Consider the following 19451-nt stretch of genomic DNA (forward strand, 5'->3'; position numbering starts at 1 on the left):
AAATATCTATGCCTATATGTTGATAGTTTTAATGCTTTGTTGAATCAAAATTAAATACCCAGTCCAGTACCTTTATCTCTGTCGATTTGCTCATACTATTTTGCAATTGTAATGTCATGATTTATCTTAGAGCCGCTTTTAATGGTGACTGTAGAAGAGCAGCCCGTGTTTAAAAATGTTTGTGCAATACATGAAGTCATTTCTTCATTGAGAAGTGGCAGTTTACTCCGAAATAGATGAATGAATATGTGAAATGAATACAAGAAAGACGAATGGTTGCTGTCAGAATAACAGAAGAAATGGAGAAGGACGTTCAGGCCAACATAAGGACTAGCATGTGGTGTAGCCGCACACACACACACACGCAAACACAACAGGGACTGTGGGGTATGATTCATTAACAACAGAAGAATTTAATTGGATTACAGACTGGTTTTCACAGACCTTGGGTCTGTCTGCTGTGTGTGTGTGTGTGTGTGTCTCAACTCATCTATGATCTCATACTCGCACAAAAGGGCTGAACCAGTAGAGAATTTATGACCAATGCCGGGAATAATTATTAATTCATTATTAGTGCGGGCATCACTGATACTATTGCTCATATTAAGGGTTGGTGATTTGAACAGCCCCTAAACGTCTGTGCTGTGGACAGAAGATTGTGTGACTTGTTGAGAGGAGGTATGCTGTTACTCCTAAAAATGATCAGGAATTCAGGTTTATGTCTTGGTTGCAACCTGCATTTTGTGTTGATCATTTAGGGTTTATTTTGTCATTTCACAGTTTTCCGGACCTATACTTGGGAGATGAAGTTCGAAACTTGGGAAAGTTTCAACAAACAAAAAATGACACACTTCTCCTGTTAAAAAATGCTTAGGCTGTATTGGCCGATATTAATATGATTGTGGATACATTGCACATCTCTATTTTTACAAGTCTTGCTAATACTTTTAAATTGACGCGAGACCAGCAGATCCAGAGCAAAATGCGAAAAGCAGCTTGCAATGACAGAGAGGAAACAGGACAGATGCAGAGAACGAAAGAAAAGAGACAGAAGGAGAGAGAGCTAGAAGATGGAAAATTAAGACGGTTGTCATTCTGATTGTTATCCTCTCTTCCTCGCAACAGAACAGCTTGAGACGAGCATCCTGGCCCTGTCAGGTCTAATTAAGCCAGCATCTGCATCTCCAAATGCACGCACCTGCTTGACGGGCAGCCGTGACGGACAAGTTTAAAAGATTGAGTGACAGCGACTAGGTGGCTCTTCACAGAACCCACAAATAATCCCAAATCCTTAAACAAGGTGCTTGGCATGTCAAAACATATCAACATGAGCCCACGGAGACAGATTAAGAGTGAAGGAAAGCGAGAAAGGCAGGGATGGACAGGGAACAACAGGCCTCGACTCATCTTTGCTCTAGCAAGCAGGTCACACCTTCACCGGGAGGTTGAGCCGAGTGTTACAGGAAGGCCAACTCGTATCACAGGGCCATAGCCTTTGTTTGAGAGCAGGAAATGGTGGTCGGGAATCTGAATGAAGCCACTAAAACAAAAAGGAAAGAACGGTGGAAGGGAGCCATCGAGAGACCACAGGGGAGAAATGAGCAAGGACAGAATAATAACCGTGTCCCTGATTCTTTATTGGGACTTAAAAGTGTTTTGCACTTTGGTGGAGGGTTATGGCAGTTTAGGAGTAAGCAGTAAATGTGATTCATACAAACCTTTTAATACAGTTTTGACTTCCCTAACATTTTCTACTTTTTTCTTTTTATACAGTCAGACATTTCACTGTCAGTCTGTGTATTAGTGGTGGGATTTTACCATGAATCTTTCTGCAGTTTATATTGTTACATCTGTAGGTGTCGACAAGCAACACATTACTCATTAATTTAACCGATTGTTCAGATACACTGAATCATTCAGGAATGAAACAAGTCTTTAAGAGCGAGTCACTGAATCACTCAACCTATTTGCTCAAAAACACTGAGCCATTCAGAAATGAAGCAAGTGATGTTTTTATGAGTGAGTCATTGAATCACTCACATGATTCTTTCAAAAACACTGACTCACTCAAGAACTGGTTCGATTAATCACTATTCATTCTAAAATACGGATTCATTTTGGAACGAATTCATTGAATCAGATTTACTCAAAAACTCAGAATCATTTAGGAATGAAGCAACCACCAAAAACACACTAGCAACCACTTATTAATGCCCTAGCAATCACCCAGAATATCCAAACAACCATCCAGAACATCCTAAAAACCACCTATCAACACCCTAGAAACCACCTATGAACAATCCATCAACCACCCATTAATTCCCTTGCAACCATGTAACACACCCTAACAACCACTCAGAACATTCTAGCAACACTCTAACAACCACCTATCAACACTCTAGAAGCACCCTAGCAACCACTTATTAATGCCCTAGCAATCACCCAGAATATCCAAACAACCATCCAGAACATCTTAAAACCACCTATGAACAACCCATCAACCACCCATTAATGCCCTAGCAACCATGTAACACACCCTAACAACCACTCTGAACATTCTAGCAACACTCTAACAACCACCTATCAACACTCTAGAAGCACCCTAGCAACCACCCAGAATATCAAAAAATATCCCATCTAGCAACCACATAGAATATTCTGGCAACCACCTATGACACCCTAACAACCACCTATTAACAATCCATCAACCACCTATTAATGGCCTAGCAACCATCTAACACAACCTAACAACCACTTAGAACATTCTAGCAACCATCTGCAGCACCCTAAAAATCGACTATTAACAACCCTTCAACCACGTATTGATGCCCTAGCAATCACTCAGAATATCCAAACAACCACCCAGAACATTCTAGCAACCACATAGAACACCCTAGCAACCATCTACAACACCCTATCAACATCCTAGAAGCTACCAATTAACAACCACCTAGTAATGCCCATGTAAAACACACCAACAACCACACAGAACTTCCTAGCAACCATCTACAACACCCTAGATATCACGCAGAATGCCTTAGCAGCCACATAGTCACACCCTAGCAACCACCTAAGCAAGTCATTGAATCACTCAACCGATTCATTCTGCAACACAGATTCATTCAGAAGCACCACTACTGTGTGGCTTTGTATGGAATTATTGTTCTGTATAATGTTCAGTGTTACAATCAAACAAAATGTAGTCGTTGATGAAATGAGCAGTATATTCATGTCATATCCAGTCAAATTGCACGTGTATGTCATACATACAGTGGGTCACACATCACTCCAGTGCTAGATGGCAAAAGCAGCTCTCTTGCACTGAGTTGAGCTCGATACATGAGGAGGTCATGACCAGCCTCCTACAGCCTTGTGTCTAAATTACCCTCTCAAAATGATTCTACCATCTGCTGCTAACAAGCCTGGGCCGTCTGGGTGGCACGACCATGGCTTCTCAGGGCACGTTAGAGGGCATTGGGCCATGGCAGCACTACATCAAAGATCAGAATACCACACACACCACGGCCATGGAGACTCTAGGGAGAAAATCAACAAGCGATAGGATCACGGCGTGTTTAAAACGTGTTTGTTTTAGCGTTGAAGTGGAGTTTGGTTGACGGCTTTGTGGAAACTTTGACAAAAGTAACCCGTCTACCTTGCAGTGACTTTAAACAGTGATGTGAACCAAAGCTTTGCCAACTAAATGAGCCTTACCTAAACCAAACTAAACTAAGATATTGTATTCAGTAGATGATTTGTTTAAATAAACACTTACTAAATCAGGAGTCGTGAAAACCTGCAACCTTCAAGCAGCTTCACAGTATGTTTTGAGAACTTAAGGACTATACAGCTCCAAGACTTTTAAAACTTTTTAGCTTGATAGCAGTTAAATTAATTTATGTGAGTTGTCTTTTAACATAGGAAATCAAATTGGAATTATCCATACAATTTACTGAATTAGTTAAAAAAAATCAATATGAGGAAAAATACAATATGAAATTCAAAATCCGTTGAAGTGGTCTTCCATTTTTTTTTTATTAATCTGAAAGTTCATCTATTAAATGTAAATAAAAAATACATACATTAAATGGCCTGAATCTTACATTTAAAGACTTTTTATACTAGTTAAAAACTACTCTTACTGTATTTCAAGTTTCTTTGAATTTCATTTTAAATCTTTATTCCATTTCCTTATTTTCAAACGTCAATTTCAGCATCCTGTTCACAATCACAATGCAATTCAACTTCAACGAGCTGGGGGAAGAAGCTGTAGTTTTTATATTTGAGAATATGCTCTTATTTTTTAATGAAGTGCCAGGCTGTTTTACTTGCTTTCATAGCCGTGGTGTATAAAAAGAAGCGTGTCCGGTGAAGTTTCTGCTACACACTCACACACACTCAGCTGAAGCGATGAAGCACAGCTGAGGTTTGGGGACATTGCTCACAGCTTGAGTTTCTTGTGGCAAACGCTGAGCACAGTTTGTGTTTGTTGAGAAGTGTGATAAGCTTGAGTCCTGTTGGAGTCCAACCACAAAACTTCAATCCAGACGGCCAGTTCCCTCTGGAATCGAGTTCGACTCTGAGCCCAAATCAATGGAATCTCATTACCAAAAAGTAATGAGAAAGAACAAAAGTTACTGAGGACTTCAAATTGGCTCCCGTCAAGTTAGTGGTAAACCTGCCAGGTTTGCGTGGAATGTGCGTTTGTCCAGTATACATCCAACATGCGTATAATACTCCACCATTCCTACCAAAAAAAAAAAATAATTTTATGATTTATTTTTTTAAGGAAATGACAATTTTATTCTGCAAGGATGCATTCAATTGTTCAAACGGAACTGTAAAGCCAGAAATGTTTGTTTCTTGAGCAGCAAATCAGCATATTAGAAGGATTTCTCAAGAATCATGTGACACTGAAGCCTGGAGTAATGATGCTGAAAATTCAGCTTTGCATCACAGGAATAATTTACATTTTTAGAATATATTCAAATAGAAAACTGTTATTTTAAATTGTAATCATTTCATAATATTACTGGATTTACTGGATTTTTGATCAAATAAATGCAGCCTTGGTGAGCATAAGATACTACTTTTAAAAATATATTTTAAAAAATGATTCTTATTTTTTTTTAAAAGGTGGTGTGTGTGTGTGTGTGTGTATATATATCGAAATATTTAAATGTATGGATACAAAATGTTTTTTGCATTTTATAAATGGTATATTATTTAAGTACTATGTGTAACTTTATTTTTATTGCCAAGCATCTTTGCTTATATTTTTTGTGTTTTTTAAGTATAAAAAGTCCCAGTGAGCTCCAGATGACCTTGTCCTTCATGCTGTACATGTGCTTCTCAAACTCCTCAAACACATGTCTAATCTCCTTGCATCTGTACACATGAGTGGCGTATGCCTATTTGTAAACATTTGCACGTTTGTTGTGGCGAGTGTTTGCCGTCTCAGTCGAGTTCGCCGGCGTAACATGCACGTTTCTCAGCTTCTCAGCATTCACAGCAGAGCACGAGTCCTTCATCGGTCCACACAGCCGTTTTGATCTGATAACAGCACCGTTTTTGGCAGCCTGGTTGCCATGGTGCCCCAGTGTCCCCCTTTGGTGAGGTTTAGCAGGGTTGAGCAGGTTTTGTTGATCCTTTTTGGCCCCACAGGGGAAAACTCGCCCGGACCACCAAGCCTGCCGTGGCAAAGTTTCAAATTTTCTCTCTCAATTGGAGTCAAGCGTCTGGCAACAGGCCCACGTCTTGTCCTTTCTGCCTAAAATGCTAATTACCCGCTGAAGATCAATCGCCTGTGCCCGAGATAACATCTGTGGGCAGTGAAGAGAAACACGTGGGTAATGTGGAGGATCCAAAAAGCACTGGAGTCTCTGGTGTTTTGTAATAACCGGCCCTATATGCAAGCAACAAGGTAGCGTTTAAACATCCAACAATTTTATTGCTTAAAGAATGCGCACATTTGTTTCAGATGTGTTTTACATCAGATGTATTATTTTAAATATAGGTTGACCTCTACATTGAAAACTTGGGTCTTTGCTCCCAATAGTGAGAGCTGATCTGTGGAGAAAGAAAAGTTGGAGAGAGAAGCGATAGAATAAATATTTCCATCTGTGACAATAGGCATGACTGATCGCCTGTACGTCCAGAATAGACGGAATAAAGATTGAAAGGACCAGAGGAAAGCGAGGAATTGTATATCGTTCTGATCATTTGGCGTGCGCAGCGGTCTATCATTCCCACAATCATCTCTCGCTTTTCTAAATGTGACCTTTACGCCGCGTGCGCCTCGTCATCTCTCTCTCTTACTCTCGGTGACATTCGATCCCTGCGAGAGACACCTTTGTGTTTAAAGATCACACTTAGCATGCAGGGTAGTGCTCAGGTCCGCCATGACACGCGGGAGGACGTGCACTTATAAACGCCTCATTGAGACAAATGCCACCATTTTCCTCACATAGTCTCCAGAAATGAGCTGCCCTTCTTTACATAATGCCTCTAACCTTCATCTGTCAGGAGCTGCCACACGCAGCACTCCCACAATCCCACTGCGGTCATATGAGACTACTGTTAAACCCTGCCATGTGTGTCTAACGCAAGTTATTTCTCTTACACAAGCTCGCAAAGTCTTGGAATAGTCGCATAAGCTTTAATTATTCATTGTACTCGTAACAAAACCATAGGAGATGTAATGGGAAAATAATGCATCCAATTTGCCTTCATGTTTGCAGAGGCAAAAAAATGCATTAAAAATCAAGTATCATGTTTGTCATTGCCTGTTCGTGTTTTGTTCTGCTCTGCACTTTGAGGGTCATGCTAACTTGAAGTTAATAGCTCATACTGATGATAATTATAGTATTAAACTGGGTAGATATATAATTCATGAACCCTGCATATATTAAGTATAACGTTTTTGGAGGGGGGGTCATATTACATCCAGAGGGTGTGGAAAATGGTCTTGCTGGAGACTTTCTCTGAAGACACTGACCTCTTTTCTCCACTAAATCAGTCGAGCTGCATCATTTGTCTCTCTTGTTTACTCTTTTCTCCCTCTCTTGCTCTCCTTGATTTATAGTCGTCATACAGATATGATGTGAATTTATCTATCTTCATGACATATTCTAGCTTCAATGCACACTACAACTCTCAAGCTTATCGCCTTTTGATGTTTTGATATCGTGAGTTTGAGTTTTAAGCAACAAAAAGACCCAGATTGTAGTGTATGCTCTTATGAGACACTGCGACTAGTCAAAGTACCGGACCAGATTTCAAACTGGTTTAAAATTTAGCCAAGTTAGGTTAGGATTAAACATCTTGAACTTTTTCTTTCTTTCAAGTCTTAAACATGTTAAGCAAAAGCCTATTGGTTTCACTCTTCATGTAAACTGATTTCTTCATGTATGCTGCTGCTCAGAAATTTGGGGTCAGTAAGTTTTGTATTTTTTTAAGAAAGTGATACTTTTATTCAGCAATAACACATTCCACATACAAAAGTGACCGTAAAAACATTTAAAATGTTACAAGATTTTATTTTAAATAAATGCTTTTCTTTTGAACTTTCTGTTTGCCAAAGAGTCCAGAAAAAATTAAATAAAATAAAATTAAGCAGCACAACTGCTTTCAACATTGATAATGATAAGTAGTAGAGTAATGATGCTGAAAATTCAGCTTTGTCATCACAGGAATAGATTACCTTTTAAAATGCATTAAAATAGAAAACAAAAATTGTAATAATATTTATAGTATTACTGATTTTGTTGCCTCTTTGATCAAGAGACTTCTTTCAAAATCAACAAAAAAAAATTGAACTGATCCCAAACCTTTGAATGGAAATGTATGTGCACATCCTATGCATGTGTCTGTTCACATTTTGACATTAAAAACAGAGACAAATTATGTATAAGCATGTTTTTCATGTGCGGTCTGCTTTTTAGAATGTTTGTTTTTCATAGTCACCAATGCTTTCTTCCATTTGGTGTCGGTAGTGTACAGAAATGACACTCTTCACCTTTAAAACCACATCTAAATGTCACATTAGAAGATTGTGACAATCTAATTCGATTTCTCTGTGCTCCACAGATCAGAGGGCCTGATCCACGAATGGTTCCCAGATACAACGACTCTGATCGCCTGTACGCCTCCGTGCCCAGGTAAACCTGCGTTTGCGTGTGTATTTTCACTTGTGCTTAGGTTTGCGTGTTCTTGTACCATATGCTGGACATATGTGGCACTGTTGGATCCGGAGAGTCAACAAAACAAGACTGGGGAAGGTGGAGGGGACTTCCCTTTCTTCACACACACACACACGCTCAGTCTAATCCTCTTTCAGCCCCCTAATTAAATCTTGAGTGTTTGCCTTCCGAGTGCTTTTCTCATCCCGGAATATTCACCTGATCTGCTCCCAGAGGACCGGGATCCAGACAGGAAGCTGGGAATTCTATCCTGGCTCACATCCTGGGTTCTTAAGTGCTTCAATCATTCTCCTTCAGGAACATACACAGATATGGCATGGCTCAACTGTAGCCGTCTGAATATTGGTAGCTCGCAGTGTAAGTAAAATGGTTTTGGGTCACATTAAAGGGCAGCTAAAGCCAAATTTGTTTCTTAACGGCACTCTGATTATTGTTTAGATTATTTTAAAGTGCGATGACATGATTGATGTCTTGCAATTCATGGATATGTCCACTAAAACGAACAACATAACAGTTGTTTACGAACAACAAAGCAGCGTTTAGTTGTGTTTTTTTCAAATTAGGTTTTTCACCCAAGAACACAAAATCATCATCAAATGTTTTGAAAATTGTTTTTTGTTCATACAATAAGAAATTCTGTGGGATCTAATGTTGTTTGAACACCAATATTCTGCAAAACATCTTCTTGGCTTCTGTTGGCGCCAGATGTGTCCAAAATAAATTTCAAATGCAAAAATAAATATTTCCTAATGATGTTGCTAATCACAAGAACGAGGCATTAGCATAAACTGTTTTCTTAGTTTAGGTTTATTTTTCTTTTTTTGTTAAGAAAGATACTTAAAGTGAGTTAAAACTGCATTTTGAGATCTTGTGAACTTGAATGCTAAGGGATATCTACGGTGGCCGAGATGTGCAAAGCAAATCACAATTCTGAAAACAAAATAACAAATTACAAACGCAAATGCAAGTCTGAAAAACAAAATAACAATTCAGAAAACATTATAACAAGTCAGAAAACACAAAGACAAATCAGACAAACCGGAAGAGGTAGGTATAGGTTGAGACCGCGCCATTGGTTTGGGATTACTCACCGCTGACTGGACGAGACATCTGTCAATCAACGTATACAGAGAAGAACCAGCCGAAGAACAGCAGAGTCCTGGTAGAAAGTTCGGAGATGGTATTAAAGTAGCTCAGTTTAAATGTATTGTATGAATTGCCCTTACTATGGAATAAAAAATATGGAGTGTATATTTACATTTAGATAAAAGTGCCTGTAAACCATCAGCTCCAGTGGCGCAGATGGATAAGCGTGTGTCGTTGGCTTTTTGAAGCGATCGACCCGGGTTCGATCCCGTCTTTTGCCGAACTTTTTTTTCCTCCCTTTTTTTGCACTTAGTGTAATTTGTCGTTGTTTTCTGACTTATTTTGTTTTCTAATTTGTCATTGTGTTTTCTGACTTGTTGTAATGTTTTCTGAATTGTTGTTGTGCTTTCTGAATTGTTATTTTGTTATTTTGTTTTCAGAATGTGATTTGCTTTGCACTACTCGGCCACCGTAGATATCAACAAAAAGTACCATGTTTTTATGGACGTGTACCATGTTTTTTTTGTTTTGTTTTTAGTTTTTTGCTTTGCTTTTTGTTTTGTTTTTGTTTTTGTTTGTTTTTGTTTTACATGGACCATAGTTAAATCATGGTATTCTTTGAAGTATCTTAGTAGAGTAGATATGGCATATATGGTAATAATCTACTTAAACTGTATCATATAATTTATCTAGATTTGGAGCTTTCAGTCCTTTCGAAATCCACCCAAATCCACATCAAAGCATATTTTCAAGAACTGAGACCTGTAAAACACCTACAAATGAGACATCAGAGCGAGTTGAACAAAGTTTTACTTTGCATATAAAATCATTTATTTGTACTTTTCTCAGGCTCCACATCTTGTTTTGATATTTTTCGCCAAAAATAAACTCCCACCTCAGCCCTCCTGCGGCTCCCAGCTCTCCCCGAAGCAGCGGTGCCGCCCCGAAGCCCCGATGTATTCATAAGAGCGGACTATTTAAATGAAATGAAATACATTTTTCAGGGTTGAACTTTGTGCTGTGGTTCCCTCGGGGTGCTCATTCAGGCCCATTTCCTTTCAAATGACTGCGCTCCGTTACATTAGCATATATTTCCCTGTGCGCCGTCTCTCTCTCTCTCACGCTCTCGCTCTCCCTGCGTATGTATGTATGACTCAGTAGAAGCAAAAGTGCTTGTTTCGGTCTTTTCGAAAAGTTCCTCAAGGCTGAAACCGATCACTTCAAACAGTTTGTCACATCACTCTTGTCACAGAGAGCAATTTTATACTGTGTTCCTCTGTAGGAGCCATAATGCAGCAGTCACACACAATCAGTCAGTCTGCGGCAGCCTCAGCGAGACCTGAGGATGGTGATGTGGTGTAGTGGTTAAAGCTCAGAGCTGATGAGCAGAAGGTTGCTGGTTTGAATGAAAGTTACATTTTGTTTTGTTTTATTACGTTATGGTTCTTTTAAAAAGGCTTTCTTTTTAATGTCTTTTATATAACTAAATATCAGTTTATTTTTAAAAAGTTTATTTTGTTGCATTGACTGTACACAACTATTGCGTATCGGACTGTTGTTGAAAGATGCGCTCCCTGTTTGGTTTTGTCGTGTTTGATTTCTGTTTGAAAATTATCATTCTCTTTGTTTTGTTTTCAGTGTTTAGTTTTTCAAAATGTTTCATTCTATTTGCATTCTATTTCTTTCATTATGTAACGTTACACTGAATTTTATTGTTTCATTAGATTTCATTACAGTATTTTTTGTGTTTTGTGTCTTTACGAAAAGTTCTGTTCTCTGTTAGGATCGTTCTCTTCGTTTAGTTTAGTTTAGTGTTATACTATTATAGTATACTAGTATAGTTATACTTCTATAATATTTATTAATGTTTTTAATTAGCTTTAAATCTTATTTTAATTTTTAGGAATTTTTATGTTCTTGTAATTTAATTTTAGTTTTGTTTCTTACATTTCTATTCAGCTTTTAAGTTTTAGTAATTATATCACTTAGTAATTCTAGCAATAAAAATGATTGATTGTTTATTATTTATTTTTTAAAGTTTTTATCTAATATTTTTTATTTCGGCTTTATTTTATTTAAAAACATATTTTAATAGTTTGTTCTTTTATTAACACTGATTTTGTGTTTGCACAATATTTAGTTTCTTTTCTTTTCAAAAGCAATTTATTTTTCGTTAAAACACAATTAAACATAACCAGTGGTGGAAAGAGTACTGAAAAAATATACTCAAGTAAAAGTACCATTACCTTCCAAAAAATGTAGTGTGAGTAGAGTAAAAGTACTTGTCCAAAAAACTACTTGAGTAAGAGTAAAAGAGTAGCCTATTTAAAAGTACTCATGAGTATTGAGTAGTGAGTACCGAGCTGTGGATTCTAGCCCCTCATAATAAACGCTGTACACCGCATTTGATAGATTTTAAAAACATTCTACATTCTGTAATTCACATGATCTTATTTGTCATAAAGAATATCATCCAGCAATTTTAATTTTGACTGCCGACTCTTTAAAGTACATCAAAACAGCACGGAAACAGTATTCAGTTGAAGAAAAGATGATAAATGATAATGTCATATGTCATATATGCATGTATAATAGTGTATATGAAGTATATATATATCATACCTAATGGGATATTTTAGTCTATATCAAATTTTCTTGTGTAAACATCGTATATATTATATATTGTTGATCAAATGGACTATGCACCATATCAATTTCAGTATTTATCAAATATTCTAGTGTAAACAGTAGGCTATATATATATATATATATATATATATATATATATATATATATATATATATATATTCATTACATGATTTATGCCATATATTTATGCGTTTTTGAGGTATATATAAACTATCTTGTATTATATCAAGTAATAACGATCTGGTTTTAATAAAGTTAACAAAGTTGTTTTTAAATCATATAGTCTAGTGTAAATAAAGTACAGTGTATATGAATTGGGCTTTATATGATATATTATAGTGTATTTACAGTATAAATGAAATGTGCAGATGGACTTTATCATATTCTAGTGTAAATTTGATGATATTATGCAGGGATATGCAGGGTAAATGTCATATTATAGTGAATGAGGTATATATATATATATCATGCTGTTGACTAAATGGTCTATATATCATATAGTGTCGTGTTTTTGAGGGTTACATATGTAAATTACTTTATATCATATTGTATATTCTAGACTAAACTGTTTATCTTATATTCAAGTCAAAATTATATGTACAGCATTATAGAATGCATGTATCATATATTCTACTGTATTTGATGTATAAATGTCATATAAATTAAGGTGTAAACATGTAAGATTGTCTAGTATACACAAGGTAGTGCGTTTTATACAGTATATCATATTCTAGTATATTGTGTGTATTCTAGTGTAAGTGGGGTATCTATATTTAATATATCTTATTTATTAAGTCAAAGTGATCTGTAGATGAAGTTCAGTTCCCCTTTATGAGGAAGTTGGTGGAAATTGGAAAATTAGGCCCTTATTCATTTTGTTTTATGAGCAGACAGTTGTTTTAATCTGAGATTCATTGGCACACATTTATAAAACTTAAAGTCCAGCTGCTAGAAACATTTCTAATGGCTTTAAAAAATGAACAGTGAATAATTAAGGATTCATACCCTGAGATTTCACAGATGTTAATTGCTGTTAAATCCACCTGCAATTATTAACTATTAGTTCTCTGTAAACATATTATTACTCTTTATAGAAGCATTTGTGTTGTGAGTGCTATCGATACAGTCACTCTGAAAGCAAAATGAAGCATTAGTAATATTAGCCTGGAGTCTTGAGTCTGGCTATGTTTGGCCCTTATCTGTCTCCAGCCTTTAAACAAACCCACACACACTGTTTAGGCTCAAGACTGCAGTATTTCTGTTTCAGTTGTTCTTGGGTGGTCAGAGCTGACAGACACACTGCACACACTGCTGACGGATTATAACCACACACACACACTCACCTCACAGTACAGTGCACAGTCTACACACACCCACACACTTCTGTGTTTGTAACTAACTTTGGCAGGTGAAATGGTGAATGGACTGCAGTCATGCTTTAGAGCGAACTATATTAAACATCAAATCAAAAGCTGCACGCATGAAACCTTCACACACATGTTGTGCAGTGCAGGTTTTGACATAAAGGTTGCCTGCTACCCCTTGTTAGTTTTTTAGAGGGATGGATCATAGACGGATGCAACATTTGGATAAGTAATGTAGGCTGTAACCCTGAAAACATTAAGAATGCAAATGCATACTGCCGTCTTCTCCTTCCATATAGCATCCATTACCCTTCAATCTGCAGATGCCCTCCATTTATTCATGTCGTTTTGTAAAGACCCCTGCTTTAGGCTCTCATTTATTCATTTCTTTGGTCCTCCTGTAGCCACAGCTTTTATCTTGTTTGGCTTAATTTCCCTGACTGCCTATGAAAGACTCTTTCGTTTTTTTATTTATTATTCGCAAATGCCACGACTCCTTTGAAAATGGTAAGTTGTGCAATAATTTTTCTGCGAATAGCAGAGATTGGCTCCCTGTAAGTGAATGTAAATGTTTAATTTGAAGGAAGTTTACGCATTAAGTATTCCAGTTTTGGGGTTTGAATGCTGTTTACCTTCTGTACCAGAACAAAACTGTCCGCATCAGTGTTCCCTGCTAAAGTGCATGTGTTGTGTTTTGGATGTGAATCCAACCTGTTAATAAAAAGACCAAATTGCATGGTTTTTTTATTTATTATTATTTCAAGCCCAAATTTGAAGCTATACATGAAGAACTGACTGAAACCCAAGGGTTAGATCCTGTCGAGTTCACTAGCATGGGCTGATGGCGCTCTGGTTTCCTTACAAGGCTTCTTAACTAGCTTAACCAGCAAGACTTCTTTAGTAAACCAACTTCAGAAGAACCATGCTGGTCGTCAGGTTGTGCTACAGAGCAGCATGGCTATGTTGACCATGAAAATTGCCATCATTTACTCACCCTCATGTTGTTCCACACCCATATGCTGTTTTATTTATGCCAGAGAATTTTAAAACCCTAACCACATCCGTCAATCTCAAAAAGGGCAAGAAACATCATTAAAACACTAAGACTTATATTTGAATATATTTGTGACTATATATTTCCTTACAACTCTATTTCAAGACTTCTAAAGTCATATGACAGCTTTGAGATGAACAGATGAAAATTTCTATGAAAATTGTTTTTCTGCAGCTCTCAAATCAAATATGTCACCAAAAATTAGGCATGATTTTCATTCATTGCTGTTTGAGTTATCTCAAGTCAAATGAAGAAGTTAGCGTAAAGATGTCTTGAAATAATTTTTGGAGCTTGACAGCTGTGGGTACTATAACTTGTCCTTGTTTCAAAATTTATCGTTTTATAATTTCAGTGGGAAAAAATGACAAAAGTTACACTCTTAAAAATCAAGGTTCTTTATTGGTATCTATGGTTCCATGAAGAACATTTAACATCCATGGATCTTTTTCATTGGACAAAAGGATATTTGGAATTTTTTAAAGGAATAGTTCACCCAAAAAGGAATATTCTGTCATTTATTACTCACCCTCATGTCATTCCAAGCCCATAAGACCTTCGTTCATCTTCGGAACACAAATTAAGATATTTTTGATGGAGATTTCTGCCCCTGCATAGACAACGAAACCACCACATTAAAGGCCCAGAAACGTAGTAAGGACATCGTTGACATTAGTGGTTCAACCATAACTTTATGAAGCTTTGAGAATGCGTCTTGTGCACAAAGAAAACAAAAATGACAAGTTTATTCAACAATTTCTCCTCTTCCCTGTCAGTCTTCAACACGGAGAATTGTTGACTAAAGTTGTCATTTTTGTTTTCTTTGCGCACAAAAGGTGTTTTTGTAGCTTGAGAAAATTACAGTTGAACCACTGATGTCACATGGGCTATTTTACCGATATCCTTGCTATCTTTGGGCTTTGAATGTGTCAGTTGCGTTGCTGTCTATACAGGGTCAGAAAGCTCTCGGATTTCATCAAAAATATATTCATTTGTGTTCCGAAGATGAACAAAGGTCTTATGGGTTTGAAACAACATGAGGGTGAATTTTAATTTTTGGGTGAACTATCCCTTTAAATGTTCTTCATACTAAGAAAAAAAATGGTTCTTTTAAGAACGGTTCACTGAAAGGTTCTTTGTTTGTCGATGGCATTGCTGCGAAAACCCCTCGTTTAGAAGAGTGTATGGAACAACATCATGGGCAAATAATGAAAGATCTCTTATATTTGACTGAACTATTCCTAGCCTTACTAGTTGCTTCATTATCTGTGGTATTGGTTTTCCAGGAGGATGCCAGTGGAGGACAACTCGAACCAGAACTGGGCCAACCAGAGAGACCCCGTCCATTTCACCAACCCCATCTACGGGACCCATCAAGACAACTATCCTCCACGCTCTCCCCGGATGCCCGTACCCAGACCCACAGAGGCCACAGGTGGTTACTATCCCTCATCTCCAGCTCAACAGAGGGGTCCCGTGAGGCAGGACGTCCCTCCCTCATTGAACCCCCCGGGTGCCAGAGCACCACCGCGATATGAAACGCTGAACCAGGGGAACTATCGGACGGCCAGCCCTGATCGCTACAGCCCATACGGAGATGAACAATACCAAGATCCCCGGCAGAAAAAGTCAATGATCGGCGCTGTCTAGACGAGGCTGGTGCTGAAAAAGTTATGTGGTTATGTAATTGTGTCCATTTACAAGAACAATCTAATTAGCTTTCCTAGACTTATGAGAAGAAAAAGCAAACCAAATCGCTTTGATACAGCCATCGATTACTCCAAATTGAACTAGTTCAGTGAAGTTTGTGATTTGTTTCGGATGCCAGCCATTTTTCCTCTTAATTAGCATCAGTTCGGAACATCAAGGCGAGTCAGTTACGTTTAAAAGTTACAGCTTACAGAAGCACATAGGGTTTGTATATATGTATGTTTAGCGTGTATTTAATTCGGTATACCACACAGATGTTTAATATGATGATCTGCTTTGGATAATATGGCCATTTCTTCCCCTGATGAGTAATGCATGGAGGATGTGATTGGTAGGAAGTTTTTAAATGTGAAGAAATTCACCATCAGTTTACTTTTTTCTGCTTTTAAGAAATGTTTTTCAGAATTTGATTGCCTTTGCAGTAACTTTGTCCCCCTAAAACACGCCATTAACTTTTTACTCGGTGAATCAATCCTAAAGTGTTTTTTCATGCGATGTTTTGAGGGTAATATTCTCTTTCAACCACCTCCCTCCTTGATTGATTTTAGTAAAGCCATTCTGAGGCCCAAAAACACCAAAACGGACAAGGTTACACAAATAGCTGATCCGATATCAAAGTCTCAAACTGTTTTGGGCTTTTGTTGTCACGTCTTTTCTTTTACATTAGGTTGAGGTTTTTACATTCCTGGTATTTATTTTCCCATTCAGCCTTTTTTTGGTAGTTCTGCGACGTGAGATGCTGCCCCATTGGTGCAAACGCTCTATACACGGGGCTCTTGTAGTGAACAATCATTGTTGTTGGATCACTGCTTTAAAAACAAGACTTCCTGATGTCCTTGGTGTGTAAAATTATCTGTTTATTATGGATAGGAGATATATTGCCAGTCAAAACAGGATCTTACAAGAACCAGCAAACACTGAATTTTTGCACCCAATTTAAGTTGAGATTTTTTGCACATTTATCGCCTGAATGAAGTGGTTTACAGGAAAGTGGCTGGATAGATATTTTTTACACATATGCGACTCTATTAACTTTAAATAGTTGCATGAATAATCAGTTGGTGTTATGTCTGTCTTGTCATTGAAAAGTTGATTTTAATTTCTATATTTTTATATCACATTTTTCGTTCAATGCTTATGGAAAATCTACTATCTTGCTTGGATTTTTAGATATTTTTATTTAATCTTTTTATACTTGTTTTCTTTATTTTATTTTTTTTGTCAAATTTATTTTGAAACCTAACAAAAGAGACAAAAAAATGTGTAATTTTCTTTATTTTGCTGTTTTTGATTGTTCGTTTATTTGTTTTTTGCTCTCTTATATTTTTATGAAAATCAAAATGCTGGTCTGCATAATTTGTGAAATCAAATGACATGGATGACTATAATTTCTGTTGTTGTTTTGATAGCTTATTCTTGTTGTTTTATTTTTTAAAGAAGAAAAAAAAGAAATGTGTGTGCTTCCATTACACATGCCATAACCAAAAATGAATAGGCCTACATTTTGGAGTAAATAAAATGTTAATGACATGAATTCTTATTAACTATGACATTTTGGTACCTTTTTTATTTGAAATGAATCTGTGTAAGTTTGTGTGTAAATAAAGTGGTGTGTTGGTTCAAGTTTCAGGTTCAGTCATGTGAAGCTGTTTGGTGTTCATTGTGTCTTGTACAGTCTTATAGCTTCATACTCATAATGATGACTGAGAGAACATACTTATCTAACATTACTGATAATTACTCCTGATGATTAGTGCTAATTCATCCTCTACCAATGAAGCTACGGAGGGCTGTGCTGAAGTTATTAGGGCCTAATGGACCTATTTGGGGAATTTGGTTGATTAGGAAATTTGGCATTAAAGTGTTTGCATGTATCGGGGCAGAATTTCAGTTTAATTAACCCGTGGATGACAAGAGCGAGAGATGTTAGGTGGGGATAAATGAATTGTGAGAACACTGTCGAACAAAAGGTTGATCAAATTTGAAAAGAGAGATAATAACTGTGATGATGTCAGTTTAATCTTCATTATTTAGAAGACCACCAGCCACGGATATCAATGAGCTGCAGTGCATTTTAAAGGGACAGCATTTTCTTGCTCCAACTGCATTTACCTGCTTTTTTAATATATACTACATATTAATATACTTTGTAGACTTTTGCTAAATTGCTTTAAAATGGTTAAGAAAATAGCTTCTGCAGGCCCAATTATCAACAGAAAATGTATTAAACCGTCTTAACCCTATATATATATATATCCAAAATAAAAGTTTTTATTTACATAATATATGTGCTTATACGGTGTATATTTATTATGTATATATAAATACACATACATGCATGTATATATTTTGAAAATATTTCCATGTGTATATTTATTTTCATATTGATATTATATACAAATATTTTAAATGTAGAAGCATAACATATTTTTCTTAAATATATACATGCGTATCCAACTTTTATTTTGGATACGATTAATCGTTTGACAACACATATATATATATATATATATATATAGTTATTTATTATTGTGAAATGAAATGAATATTATTGTTAATTAAATGAATGTACTATGTTTTAGTTTAATGTTTTTTATTATTTTGTATTTTTAGAGGGATTTATGGTATCTAATGTCTCATTGAAGGTAAATTTCATTGATATTTAGTTAGATATATGATTATAGTTCTAATAGTATGTAGATATTTTTGTGGATTTTCTGTTCATTTAAAATGTAATGTTTTTTTTTCATTTTTATTAGTTTTTGTTTTTATTTAAAAAAATGTTTTATATATATACAGTGGGTACGGAAAGTATTCAGACCCCCTTAAATTTTTCACTCTTTACGGGGTGCTGTGTGTACATTAATGAGGAAAAAAAATTAACTTAAATGATTTTAGCAAATGGCTGCAATATAACAAAGAGTGAAAAATTTAAGAGGGTCTGAATACTTTCCGTACCCACTGTATATATATATATATATATATATTAGGTTAAAGCTTTGAGCTTTAGTTATTTTAGTACTTAACATTAACTACAATAAAATCAAAAATGTAATTACAATATACAATATGTATAGACTGTCAAAAAACATTATTTCAGTTAGTTTTATTTTATTACTATAATTACTATTTTATTATTATTATTATTATTTAATGGTTTGAGATAATAATAATCCTGATATGGGTGTGTATAATGTACGTATGTAGCTTATGGCCCCTTTATTCAAGTTCAGTACATTAAAGTATTAAATATGATGCTGAGACTTATTATTTCTGAGGTATTGGACCTCTCACTATAACACATTTATTTAATATACTAATGATGATGTACCATTCCCAACAGGATTGGTAATGGCCTCAAAGCTCCCGATGACCTCACTATGAAAATGA

General features: G+C 36.2%; 1 protein-coding gene across 1 annotated transcript in view; it reads left to right on the top strand.

The window, feature by feature from the left end:
* LOC107556285 (partitioning defective 3 homolog B-like) overlaps positions 1-17147 on the top strand; it is a 94824-nt gene extending 77677 nt beyond the window's left edge. Inside the window, exons 14-15 of the mRNA XM_016239355.1 lie at positions 8089-8159; positions 15638-17147. Of these exons, the coding sequence (XP_016094841.1) occupies positions 8089-8159; positions 15638-16001 (435 nt within the window). The 3' untranslated portion in view covers positions 16002-17147. The remainder of the gene's footprint in view (positions 1-8088; positions 8160-15637) is intronic.
* Positions 17148-19451: the final 2304 nt, after the last annotated feature.

This window comes from Sinocyclocheilus grahami, unplaced genomic scaffold, assembly GCF_001515645.1.
Source record: "Sinocyclocheilus grahami isolate Dianchi unplaced genomic scaffold, SAMN03320097.WGS_v1.1 scaffold563.1, whole genome shotgun sequence".
NCBI classification, from domain to species: domain Eukaryota; kingdom Metazoa; phylum Chordata; class Actinopteri; order Cypriniformes; family Cyprinidae; genus Sinocyclocheilus; species Sinocyclocheilus grahami.